We start from the raw sequence: 13,948 nt of genomic DNA on the forward strand, positions 1-13,948 counted from the left end.
AACAAGCATCATCTTAAGGTTTCGATTCACCCTTTCGGTTATATTTGCCTGGGGATGATACGGCGAAGTCCGTTTATGTTCAATACCCAGAACCGCGCATGCCTCGACAAAAACTTTGCTCGTAAAATACGACGCATTATCCGAAATTAGGCTTGCCGGGAATCCAAAACGCGCGAAAACTCGAAGTAGGCAGTCCCATATTTTCTGCGAATCCAACTTTCGTAAAGGGAACAGCTCCACCCATTTGGTGAAATGGTCTGTTACTACGAACAAGTACTGCTTTCCGCGTGGGCTACGTGGAAATGGACCCATGACGTCACAGCAACAGATCTGCCAAGGGCTCTGGCTTGCGATCTGTTGCATGAGACCCGGGGGTTGACCACCACGTGGCTTCGCTTTCTCGCATGACGGGCAACTACGCGCATACCTTTGTACATCTTGCCGCATGCCGGGCCACGTCGCAATCTGGGACAACTTATCGTAAGTCTTGCCCCCACTGCTGTGTCCGGCTAGGGCAGAGCTGTGCATGTATCGGATGAAAAGCTTACGTAGCTTGCGGGGTATCACGGTCCGGAATGCTGAACCATCCAGATCGTTGTCGGCCTGGGGGATGTAGCGCAGCAGGAGGCCGTCGTCGCTCATCAAGTAGGAGTCGAACTCCGTGTCACTTGGGCGGTCGACTGGACCGGACGCTGCCAGCCAGGCAGTCACTTGTTGGCACAACCCATCGTCGTGCTGGGCCTTCAGAAGATCCTCTCTTGAAACCAATGTACCCCACCGTGAGTCAGGTGGTCCCTGTGTTGTATTAACGACTGCAACCAGCCCTGGGGATTCCCGCACGTGGTTCTCAGGAAGGGGGGCGCGGGAAAGTGCATCAGCAATTTGGTTTGTAGCACCCTGCCTGTATACAATAGTGTAATAGAATTTGTTGCAGCGTAAGTGCCCAACGAGCGAGGCGACCAGCGGGGTTCTGAAGTCTTTTCAGCCATGAAAACGCTAAATGATCCCATTGAATTTGGAATGTTGCGCCATCCAAATACATGTCAAATCGCTTTAACGCATACACTATGGCTAAGCATTCCCTTTCTGCAACACTGTAGTTAAGCTGTGCGGAATTGAGGGTCTGACTTGCGAAAGCAACCGGGCGAAGTATGCCATCATGTTCCTGCAGTAAAACAGCTCCGACGCCACAATCGCTTGCATCTGTCTGCAAAACGAATGGTTGGTTTAGGTCGGGAAGATGCAGACACGCATTCTCTGTCACTGCCTTTCATAACGCTGCGAATGCGCTTTGCGCATTCGCAAACTTTCCAATTAGGTGTTTCTCAATTCGCTCTCCAATTCTCCAATTCACACATCGGCTCTTAAACGAAAAAGAAGCAAATTAGTCTTAATTAACTAAATAACTTGGCGCATAAAACAAAAATATTACGCATGTTCCCAAACGTTTGGTAACGACATACAGTGATATTGTAGTGAGTGCGCAGGCGAGCTGGTGGAAATTAACCATTCTGATGTTAGCCTGAGACTGAGGCAGGAAAAGAGGAAGTTTCAAAGTAGAAGAAGAAGGAACAGTTTCAAAGAAGAAGAAAAAGGAACAGTCGAGGATACGTCTCTATCGTATCCTCGACTGTTCCTTTTTCTTCTACTTTGAAACTTCCTCTTTTCCTGCCTCAGTCTCAGGCTAACATCAGAATGACATACAGTGGTTTGCACCGTCGCAAAGTGCTCCGTTCTTTTTTTTTTTTTCAAAGTTTGTTGCAAGTTATGAGTCACTATCTTTCACAAAAGTTGCAAGAAACACCAGGATGCCGATGGAGTGTCTTGTTGCCCTCTGGCACTGAGTACCCTCACCGACGACATCGGCGACGATTTGCCTAGCGTCAGTTCCGTAACACACACAAATATCATCTCTGCCCAAACAGAAAATCCTTGGAGTGCTAAGATAATTCGTAGCCTCCCTAGCCCAGTTCAAGACACTAAGTTTTGCCGAAAAATATGCGACTTCGTCCTCCTCGATGGTCTCCTCTACAAACAAAGTAACCTCCATGACGGCGCGCGACACCTACTTGTGATCCCGAAAGAGTTACGAGACATCGTTCTCGCGACTTTCCATGACCATCCCGCAGTGGGTCACCTGGGCACATACAAGACGTATACCCGCGTCCGGCCCCGTTTCTTCTGGCCCGGCACGTATCGGACGACCAAGAAGTATGTGCAATCGTGCGTTCCTTGCCAACACCACAGACCTCCGCGACACGCATCAAATGAACTGTTGATGCCCCTGCCTTATTCCGAGACGCCTTTCGAACGAGTCGGTATCGACCTCTACGGGCCACTACAGAAGAGTTCGACTGGCCACCGGTCCATATATATATATGGCAATAAAACACCCTTCATACGGTTGTTGTAGTTTTTAAACCAAATTATTCGAAAAGTTCGTCGACGTTTCGGCCTTAGACAGACCTTTCTCAAGACTGGTTACATTTGACGAAACATTGACACACCTTGGTTACACGCGTGGCCCATGAGTTCAAGAGATTATGCTAATTCAATACACCTCGCTACTGCACCAGCAGCACGATAGACTCGACAGAGCTATCGCAACAAAAGCCGATTATCTGGGGCCAAGCTTGAAGGATAAGCCCCCGGGGTAAACCTGGCCAGAAAAAGAAAATTGTACAACATTGCAAAATTTGATTGAACGAAAACGGAAAGACAGCCACAAAAATTCAGGCGCCAAATGCGCGGCAAAAAAAAAAGTTGAAAACACGTAACTTGCTGCATTTTCCATTAAACATATTAGAATGACCCCTATATAAAATAAATCGCTTACGCTCACGCAAATACAAAAGGAGCATGTATGGTCACCGCGTGAATGGAAGACACATTGCCGGGATGTTTATTTATCCCTGTTTTGATAGTGTTAAACTTGTGAATAAGGTACGAATCTTTTTGTTCGCGATCTGGGTTGCTTTTGAATCCAGACTGTAAAAATATAACTTGAAGCTTATCGAATGAATGATCTGGATCGCCCCCGCTCCCCCCCCCCCCCCCCCCCTAACATGTTTTCATATTTTCAAACGGGGAGTGTGGGCCTTGATTTTGCATGCGATCTGTGATTATTAAACCGCAATCGGGGAAAGGGTTCCCTGTCTGGCCCATGTACTGAGCGCCGCAAGTGCTACATTGTAAAAGGTATACTAAATTACTGGTGTCGCAATTTAAGCTGCCATATACTTTGTAGGTAAGGTTGGACTTTCTATGGAGTGTGGGCAAACTCCACATCCCGACTTTCCGCATGGCCGACACTTAGTGCTCTCAGTGGCAGTTGTCTTGGACCGAACTAAGGAATTCAAAAGTTATTACTATCGTCCCACACGGGGGACGGTATTAATAACATTTGCGAAACGTTCACTTTCATGTAAAATATTCGAATGTTTCCTTAATATGGCGGTGACATTCGGAGACTTATTGCTGAAGGTCAGCACGAGGCCGGCCTGTCGGCTTGTTTCCGCTTGGACACCTCTGTCACCTAACAAGAGGTCGCCATTGAGTGCTCGCGCCATGCTAATTGCGTCATTTAGGATATTTTCTGGGTACTTCTGTTCTTTTAGAACCTCGCGTAGTTGATTAGTGTTGGAGTCAAAATCATCGTTACTAAAACATGCACGCCTAAACCCGTGAGCCTGGCTGTACGGAATACTGGTTCGGCAAGGTCGAGGATGAAAACTGTCGAAGTGCAAAGATGTCCGGCTGTTCGTGGGCTTTCGATACAGTTGAGTGACCATAGTTGTGTCCTTAATTATTATTCTAACGTCTAAGAAATTAACGCCAGGTTTCGAGTAACTGTGTGGAGCGACTGGAATGGTGCGAGGAGTTAAAATCTGCGATAAACTTGAGAAGCCTATTTCTGCGTGTGACCAGATACAAAATACTTCATCAATATACCTTCTGTAGAACATCGGTTGGAGCAGACAGGATGCGGGAAAAGTCGATTCTAGGTCACCCATAAATATATTTGCAAAGTTCGGGGCTGTTTTCGTGCCAATTGCTGTACCTCTAGTTTGAAGCAAAAATTTGCTGTGGAATTTAAAACTGGAGAGAGAAGTACGCGTTTATTAGACAATGTTGTCAACCAGCGCCTGGTGCTGGTTTGCTACATTGTGAACTTAACGGAAGCGAAAATCATAAAAGTAAGAGAAAGAAAGGTAAACAGAAAAAGATAGAGGGAGAAAACACACAACACCAAAGTATTAATTAAGGAATTAATTAAAAGAAACAACTAACAAAAATGTTTCAATGGGAATTCTCATTGACCATTGCTGTTTTTCTACTCCCCTACAGTTTCTTCTGTAAGCGAGTAGCTGTTAGAAATTTCAGCAGAGCTTTTGTAGCTCTATACCCCTCAGCAGCAGAAATCCATGGACCAAGCAGAGTACGAATGCTTATGTCTTATTCATTTTGTAGCCTCTGGTCTGTCTTCATAAGCTCCCTTTCACAGCTGTAGTCCTTGCATTCACACAATACATGTTCGACGTATGTGTGACTCCGCACGAAGCACATTCAGACGACTCAGCTCTACCGATTTTATGAAGGTAGCTGTGGTGTATGCCACATTCAGTCTCAAGTGATGTAGGACCGTCTCGGCTCCCGAAATTCAAGTTTGGGATTGATATTTTAAAGATAGGAGTAATGATATCCAGGATTTCTCCGAAGCGAAGACGCTATTTCTTGGCCGATATCTCTTATCAAGTTATTTGCATTTGACCTAGATAAAATAATTGACACAGTAATAGCGCTCACATAACCGTTTCGAGCAGCTCTGTCAACGATAACATTTCCGGTTATACCAAAGTGACCCTGTATCATAAAGTGGTGCCCTTTGCATGAAGCTTGGCGAGCTGCTTCCAGAATTTCCTGTGCGGGTTGCAAGTTCGGGCCACATTTCTCCATCGCAGAGAGGGTGTGTACAGCAGATTTAGAGTGAGCAAAGATAGCCCAAAAAACTAGAACTCTCGGCTCCCACGTGTGCAACAGCTGCTGAAATTGTTGGGAACTTGACTCAGCTTTGCTTGTGTGCATGCGTCCAGAGACGGAATGTAGGCTCCCAGGGTTGATGATGCGGACATTGAAGATTCGTCGGTGAAGACGTGTCTAAATGAGGCATACGTTCGGTTTATCTATTCCAATAATGTCTGCGTAGTCACGGGGGCGGGCACTGTTTTCTTCGAAGCGATTCCCGGAATACACCTTCTGATTTCTAAGTCAGGGTACCTCCACGGTGAATAGCTTGTAATTACCACTGCTTCAAAAGAAGTGGGGATGCAATCCCTAAGAGTGTGATAACTTCTGCAAAGCCAGATGATGATCCCTCTGTTACAATATTTGTGAGCTGATGCTTATATGTGCAAGAGTTGTGACGAAGATGAGCTCTTATCGTTTCTTGCGTTCTTAAAACGGCTGGTGAAATCGCTCGTGCCTCCGCAAGGGATCGCAAATTTGAGGTCCCTTTCCACAGCCCTAAACATGTGCGAAGAGCTTGTGCTTGAATACTCTCAAGTTCTTTTAGAAGAGTACATGAGATGTTGTGCATAGCAGGCAGGACGTAGCGCAGAAGTTCGAGAAATAAGGCATTATAAAGGAAAAGGAGTGCGGAGACAGAGCATACCCATTTGATTCCAGTAATCATCCTGATTATATTGATGAAAGACGAGAGCTTCTTTTTACGGCGTTTTACATGGGGGCTCCAGGTCAGCTGCCTATCGAGAGTGGCACCAAGGAATGTATGTTTTGTGACATATAGAATTTCCTTTCCGTCTATTTCAATTGGGTATTTGTCAGTGTGTATTTTTTGTGAATGCCATCGCCGCTGACTCGTCCGGCGATATGTGCAGACCTCGGAGGTGTAGGTATCGTGTGGTAATGTTAATGGCATTCTCCAGTCTTGCTTTGTTGATGTACTGAGATCTACTGCAAGTCCAGAAGCAGATATAATCCGCGTATATTGACACGAGAACGGATTTGGGAGAATCTTAGGAGACCTATGAGAGAAATGCTAAAAAGCATGGGGCTGAGGGACACCTTCCTGTGGTACTCCCCTATTAATATGATGAAGACCGGTGTTGCCGGCATGTGTCGGTATGTAGACTTGTTTTTCTCTTCGGTAACTGGCTATCCATTTGTATACGCGTCCTCCAAATCCAATGGCCTTCATATGTTAAAGAATAGGGTTGTGTTCTACACAATCAATTTTATGCCCACAAATACGGCTGCTTTTCTTATTTAGTACCTTCATTTGTTCAATGCTAGTTACTAAGTCAATAACGTTGTCAAATCTGCTTCTTCCGCGTCGAAATGCATGCATGGACGAAGGATATAGATCTCTATTTTCTAGATCCCATTCGATACGAGTAAGCAGCATTCGCTCCATTACTTTGCCTATGCAACTTGTTAATGCTATCGGACGGCAGGAGTTAATGTCTAGAAATTCGAAACTATTTACCTCAAGGACCAGGCTCGAAAGGGCAGCCAGAATGTGGCCCTCCTGGAAGTCATCCCTCCAGTGGGCTTCATATGCCCTTACAAGCGCCTCTATGCCGTCTTTATGAGGAATATCGGTGTACAGAGCAGTTACATCCATTGTCACTACAGAAGCGTCTCTGGGTATTTTAATTTTAGAAATTTCTTTCACAAAGTGAGTCGTGTTGCGAATGTACGACGGGAAGGTAGGCGGGATGTGGCTCATGAGGTTATCAACGAAACTAGAAATTGGCTCGCTGAGCGTTCCTGAGCCCGATATAATGGGGCAGCTGGAATTCCTTTCTTTATGGATTTTAGGTAACATATAGAAGCGCCAGGGCACGGCGTGTTTAGCAGTTAGCCCCTGTAAACTTTTGTCGGTAATTTCATCTTGTTTCTCTAGCTGGATAAGTCGCTGATGTAGAAATTCGGCATGCTGACTAGTTGTATCGTTGTTTAGATGACGGTTGGATTTCGCATCACTTAGTTGTCTATAGCCTTATTTTATGTAATCCGAGATGTCTAGTATAACTACGGAACCCCCTTTGTCAGCTGGTTTGATTATAATATCTTTTTTGTTACCTAGATCCTTCAGCGCCAAGCGTTCGGCAAGCGAGAGGTTATAGTGATGCGGTTAGTGAGTTCTATAAGCTGACACAATGTCCTTTTGAACCGCGTGTATATAAGGGTCCTGATGCTTATCTCTGTTGGGACCGAGAGTCCAGCCGGACAATGTCGAAGGCAGAGGAGATGCGCCTTGGTGAGGCTTTTCCAAGATGAATTCCAGAAGCCGAAGGCTTCGTTCGAAATTATCGAGATCATGGAGGAGCGTGAAATCGTCGGGGACGGGCAGAAGTTAAGACCCCTTGAGAGGAGCGACTCTTCGTCGTGTGTTAGCTCTACAGTGGAAGAATTTACTATTTTGCTACTATCAAGAGAGATATTCTGCATGTCAGGTCCCCTCACCGTCGTCGAGGGATATTTAACATTATCCCTAGCTAGATTAATATTATTTACCTTCCTGATGATCCCATGTCTCTTTTCGTCAAATGATTTTAGTGCTGCCGTTTCATGCGGTGACAGTTCGTTGGCGCAAAGCAAATTACTTTCAACCCTTTGAACATACGTCGATCTTGTCTGGCAGTGATTTTTAGTTATTTTTACTAAATCGAGAGAAGCACTAGTAAACACCGCGTGCCATTTTCTTAAATCGCTCTCGGAGAGCTGTGTCATACTATGTGATTTTTTTTTCTTTTTTGTAAACTTCTGGGAGCAATGCGCGCGTCGAGGAAGGTCTGAATGTATGCGGCATGTGACTCGTGGCGTATCCTTTTGTCCGCTAACTTCCTAATTTCTAAAAAAAAAACATCTGGTAAAAAGTTAACAGGTATCTCAATCAAAACAGACGGAGATTGTGATGTGCTAGGGGGAGACCGTCAATCCTGTGAAAAGCAGAAAGCCGCGCTGTGAGGCTTGCGCAGTTTGTAGCCCGCTTGAGGGGCAGGCTCGGCGATCTGGCTCCTCTGTCCGGCAGGGCGTCCGCCGGCGTCGTCTTCTAAGCAATTGGCGCCTGCCGTTTTGTGGCTGCTTCTCGGTGTTCGTTCAGTCAAATTTTACAGTGTTGTAGAATTTGTTTTCCTGTCCAGGTTTACGCCGGCGTTTATCATTCTCGCTAGGCCCCAAATAAGCAGCTTTTGTTGTGATAACATTGTTGAGTCTATCGTGGGGCTCTTGAAGGAGCCAGGTGTTTTGAATTAACATATTCCCTTGACGGCATGGGCCACTTCATGAAGCAAAGATATGCCAATATTCCCTCAAATGTAACCCGTCTTCAAAAAGGTCTGCCTCAGTCCGAAACATTGACGCACTTTACGAATAAAGTGCGTCAACATTTTGAGAATGTTGTTGGAGTTTTAAAAACTCCAACAACCGTCTGAAGCGCGTTTTATTTCCGTATATACTTTTCGTCATCCTGCGCTACGTTTTCTCTCTCTCTCTTTATATATATATATATATATATATATATATATGGGCATGGTGGCGGGAGGCCGAAGGCGTGGGAGTAAAACTGAGAAGAAAAAAAACCCTTAGTGAAAAACAGCAACAACGGACGATTTAATCTTCGACGTTTCGGGCCGGAGTCCGGCCCGAAACGTCGAAGATTAAATCGTCCGTTGTTGCTGTTTTTCACTAAGGGTTTTTTTTCTTCTCAGTTTTATATATATATATATATAAGGAACCACTCCAATGAATCAAAGAATCAAAGTTTTAGAGACCCGCCGAAAGCCAATATAAACAGCGGAGCCATGATCATGGCTCCGCCGTTTATTTTATTTTTTTATATCTAGATAAGCGGATTGGGCCAAAAGCGGAGATTTAACCCGCAGCCCCCTATCCGGGGCGACGGCTGAATCGATGAGACCATTCCGGCCACTGGTTTCGGCGGACTCAATGTTTGACCAGCTCTCTGTGCACTGTTAGTTTCGAATCCGCTCAACTGGGTAGACGACAGCCGCTGCTGAATTAAGGCCCATGCTAGTTCCGACTTGCGGCAGTGACGTGGCACGTCATTTCAGCTTGAAAATGCCGGGGTGGGCCCATCTTCCAAGATACCTAGGGAACCACTCCTCACCGTTTGGGCAGGCTGCACCGTATATGCAATGGAAATGAGTGAAGGTTGACAAGTACAGCCGTAGTAATATTGCGAAGGAAGAGGAGAAAAAGTGATTATTTATTTTTATTGCATTAAGGATAGGGAAAGGGAAAGAGAGTTGGCGAAAAATTGACGTGACATATAAAATTTCCTAGGGCTGTGGCAAGGTTTACATAGGCCAGACCGGAAGGTGTTTGAACGAACGGTGTCGCGAACATGATTTATCACTGCGTTTAACAATGAGAGCACATTTACACATTCATTGCAGAGATTGCCGCTGCATTCCCGACTTTCAAGGCACTACAATCGTTGGGAGGGGAAAGAAAAGTTGGCGAGAGGCGATTTTCCTTCACAAAAAAGAAGTGGATTTTCTTGGCATGTGTCGTGGCCGAGTCATTGCTGAATAGTCATATTTGTGCAATATCTGTGGTTTTTGCTGTTTCTATTTTCCGTTTTTATTTTCCAATAAAAATGACCGCATCTCCACGTGGTGAATGATGTTGATTGGGGTGAATCTCTGGTGGTGCTGATGATACTGATTTTATTGTTCATAGGTAGTGCTGATGGTGCTGATTATTCTTATTGCTCATAGGTAGTGCTGAGTTCCGGGTTGCGTTTCGACCTCATTATTACTGCTTTGTGGTCGGTGAAATGCAGAGCCAGTGGGGGAACCCATCTCCATCGCTTAAGTCAACGGTCTATATCAGAAAGGGTATATAACGTGGTTATATACGCATTTGAGCATTTGACAGTAGCGCCCTCTCGTCTATAAACGTTGAGCCAATGCATGCAAAGTTTAACGCGATTATAAACGCATTTGACCGCAGCGCCCTCTCTTGTACAGACGTAGAGCGGCTACATTCAACGTTTCAACCATGACAGAAACCCCAGCTCTTGAGTTACTACCGCATCTCGGAGCCCCCTACTTGTCCCGCAGTCGTGGTCGAGTGGTTAAGGCGATGGACTAGAAATACCTTGGAGTCTCCCCGCACAGGTTCAGATCCTGTCGACTACGGAAACATGTTTTTCTCTTTATGTGAGCACGGACGCCGGCCGGACGGACGGCCGGACAAACGGACAGACAAGGCTAGACCCTAAGGAGCTTCGATCCTATAATTCAGTTGATAGTCAGCGCTCGTGCTGTTTGCCTCTCCGTCTTCGTATTCGTCTTTTTTGTGCGCTTTCACTACTTTTCAACATTGTAACAATAGAAGGGCCCAGCACGTTTCGAGCCGCACTTGACGCTCCTTACAGGTAATTAACCTCGACTGTTTTTCTTTTTGTGTGTGTGTGTTTTCTTTGCGAGTTTTAATATTTATTGCTGTTTTTCCCCCCTTATATTAAGCCCCCTGAGGGCGATATAAAGGTACAATAAATAAAATGGAATCAGGGCACAGATCTGGACAACAAATGTTGTGGCATGAAATGTCTTTAATAAAGTAAGGCTATGCGACTCCTTCGGGTGCGGGTCTTGCTGGGTAGGAGTAGGAGAGGGGGTTCAATGAAGCAGTGTTGCGCAGTGAGCACTCACATTCCATTCCAACTTTATTCCGGAATATTAGTTTCCGCTATTTCGAATCCTTTCAGTTCCTGGGAACGGTACGCTGGGCATATTCCCACTCCTGGAATGGCTGAACCACTTCATTCCATTCCGCTAATTTTTTATATGTATCACGTGGTACATTCCCAGCGCTATGTTGGCGGAATAGCTGTAGCGTCCGCTACGGCCCATCGTAAGGAGAAACGCAGTTCAGGCACTTACTAACGAGACTCTTAAGCCGGGGTCACACAGATTATACATCATATACAGATTCCAAAGCAAGTCACCACGAGAGCAGTGCTTCGAATGCAGCATGACAATGAGGTGACACGCGGCATTCGAACCATAGATATGGCGGTGACCGATTTCTGCAGACTGCTTTCTGTATGTGTATAAACATGTGAATCCGGCTTTAAGGTAATAATCGGCTTGCGGCCATATGTGCGAACAGGAACATGAGCGCGCTCGCCTCTGGAGCGTGAATATCTGCTTTCAAGAACGGCGGGCGGCGTGTCTTTGTCCGTGCCTTGTGGCTTATGTCCCGTGCCTGTAATTGACCATGGTCGCAACAGTTGCCTTGTCGCCTCTTGGGCGCCAGGACCGACATGTTCTCCGTCTACAACTGTTCAGGTTCGGTTGCGTGATTGGGAGCGTCATTTTAATCCTCGAAGGAGCATGAGCAGTTTAAACAATTGAACCGTCAGCAACCAGTTAAGTGCAGTGATGATGTTTTAGCAGCCATTGCGATCGAGCTCTAGCGTTATGTCAGCAAGCTCCTTGTGGTTTGAGTTGCTCCCTCCCTTAAATCTAGGTCCTCTGTAAGGGTCTCCCAATGTTTCGGCTCAGGGGTCAGATTTAAAATATATTGCAATCTCGGGTGAACTGGGGGGGCGGGGGGGGGGGGGGGTGGAGGGAGGGAGAGAGAAAAGGGGAGAAGGGGGATGTAAATAAGTCAATAAAAATAACTAAATAAGTACAAATCACTATTTAAATACCAACACATAACCTACAAAAAAAAAATAAAATATAACGCCTAGTACATATACATACACAGCTTTAAACTCGATATGTTTGCTAGTTATGACATTTCAAAGTAATTATGAAACAGAAATTCGCCAGGCATAAATGCAAACGCATAAATACTTTGGCATATTGTCACTGGGTAAAGGCCTAAGGAAAATGGTAAATCTGATAATAACAATACACAATAGAGGACTCTAAGAAGGATACACGTGAGAATGCAAAGTAATTCTGACAAAGTTTCACAGTCTTGAATCAGGGGACTACAAGAAGCATTGCTAGTGATCACAATGTACCATAAATGATATGGCGAACGAACACCCCTTTTGATGCCAATTACTCTCATTTCTTTATATCCTCGCTTGCGCTAGTTTAGTGCGCGTCACGGCACCATTTCTTTCATATCTTTTTACGCTCGCATATTTTTACGTTAATAGTAGTAGACTGCGGGCCGGGCGTCAGTATAAAGACTGCGGCCACCTGCAGGCGGGATGCCTGCAGGTGGCCGCAGGCCAGGTCGGGATGCAAAGATGTCGGAGACAGACCTGGTTTTTTTTTTTTTTAACGTTTTAAAACATTAGACATGAAAAGGCTACCTTCTTGAAAACGACACGATTGGATGTTTTTCAACGCGACGTTTGTATTGGAGGGAGGCGTACAAAACACAATTTAAAAAGTTAGTTAGTTAATCTGCGTTAATTAGCCAATTTGGCTCATTGCATAAAAATAACTTGACTTGGTCAATTGAAAAATACTCGGTCAATTTGAAACGCGTAGCGCACACCATGCTCTTTTAAGCATGTTAGCTGAAATACCCTGTGTATCTTTTTGTTTCGTTTCCTGTCAGAACTAAATGAAATCGGTGGTTTCCTCTGCTCATTATATTTCTAGAAATGCAAAACACGACACAGTGGCAGATTTTTTTTTTTTTTTTAATCTCAAGTTTGCATACATATGGCTGATCCCTCACCCCCCGACGTGCAGTTGAGGATCACAAATGATAATTATAGGAAATTGGCTCGTATTGCCCTGTTAGTGTAGTATTACACATAACCGGATTGTAAACTCTATAAAAAGGCTTTCCACAAGTTATCATGAAGGCAAGAGCGCAATCGGGAGAAATCCGTTTAAATAGAACCTCTTGAAACCATTTTTCAATGTCCTCTCCCACCTCTGTGTCTAGGAAACGTTTTTGATAATCTCTCAGTGTACAGTTTCCCTTAATGTTATAGTATTCCTTATAGTTCTTCATTAGTGCCTCTTCTTTTTTTATGATCTCATCTTTCAGGCCATCCACTATACTTTTCAACTCGGTTTTTCTCAGCCACAAATCGCAACCTATGAAAACGAAGAGACAACAATCAATTGTGAAGATCGCACAGACAGTTTTGGGCGACTGGGAAAGAACTCAAACGTGCGAAAGCAAGTAACTCCAAATGAAAACGAAAGTCAGTGAGAGCACAGAGGAGCTGGTAAAAGTAAATAATATAAAATAAAAATTTCATCTGTCAGTCAACTCGTGTGCTGTGTACTACTCCGTCTGCTTGGCTCTGTTTTTGGCGCGTTGTTTTTGCTTTCCCTAATCGCGTCGTAGCTCTAATTGTTACAAAGGTGAACAAGCTTTAGATAAGTAAAGTATTTTTTTGCGTTTTTAAACCCCAGAATCTTGTTGTTTCAGCACACGACAAAAGAAAACATGAATATATTATTGAATGGGTATTCATTTTCTTTTGAAGGTGGGAGGCAAGAATAGGCATTGGATTTTATTGTATAATTAGAGCTCAGCTGACTATTCTGACATAGCGTTTCTTAATTATATGTGTATAGTTTTTGAAAACATTATTTTTTCGTTTTTTTTTTAGATTTATTTGTATTGTTTCTAGACATAACCTAGGCCATATACTAGTGATACACACCCCTACAGACACATACACTTTCATGAAAAAAACACACAAAATAACAAAACACAGAAAATCCGAACACTGGTGTTAGTAAATATGGAAGGTTAATACACTTTTAAAATCCATCTCACTTCCGAAAATGTCAACCACCGCACTCATTGCATTATAATTGCTCTGAATTCGTAACATGGGGGAAATGAACACATGTCTTGCATGTATAGAACGTGTTGTGGAGACGACGATTCGCGCGAGGGACATATATAAGCAACAGTGAAACAAGTCTAGGGCGACGTGTTCTGGTATGCATTTTTC

General features: G+C 44.5%; 1 protein-coding gene across 1 annotated transcript in view; it reads right to left on the minus strand.

Annotated features, from left to right (window-relative positions):
* Positions 1-12,750: 12,750 nt before the first annotated feature.
* LOC115330405 overlaps positions 12,751-13,948 on the minus strand; it is a gene marked incomplete at its 3' end in the record, with an annotated part of 40,863 nt that continues 39,665 nt past the window's right edge. Inside the window, exon 6 of the mRNA XM_040214776.1 lies at positions 12,751-13,073. Coding sequence (XP_040070710.1) covers positions 12,751-13,073 — 323 coding nt within the window. The remainder of the gene's footprint in view (positions 13,074-13,948) is intronic.

Source organism: Ixodes scapularis, unplaced genomic scaffold (genome assembly GCF_016920785.2).
Source record: "Ixodes scapularis isolate PalLabHiFi unplaced genomic scaffold, ASM1692078v2 PGA_scaffold5__190_contigs__length_132052651, whole genome shotgun sequence".
Lineage (NCBI taxonomy): Eukaryota > Metazoa > Arthropoda > Arachnida > Ixodida > Ixodidae > Ixodes > Ixodes scapularis.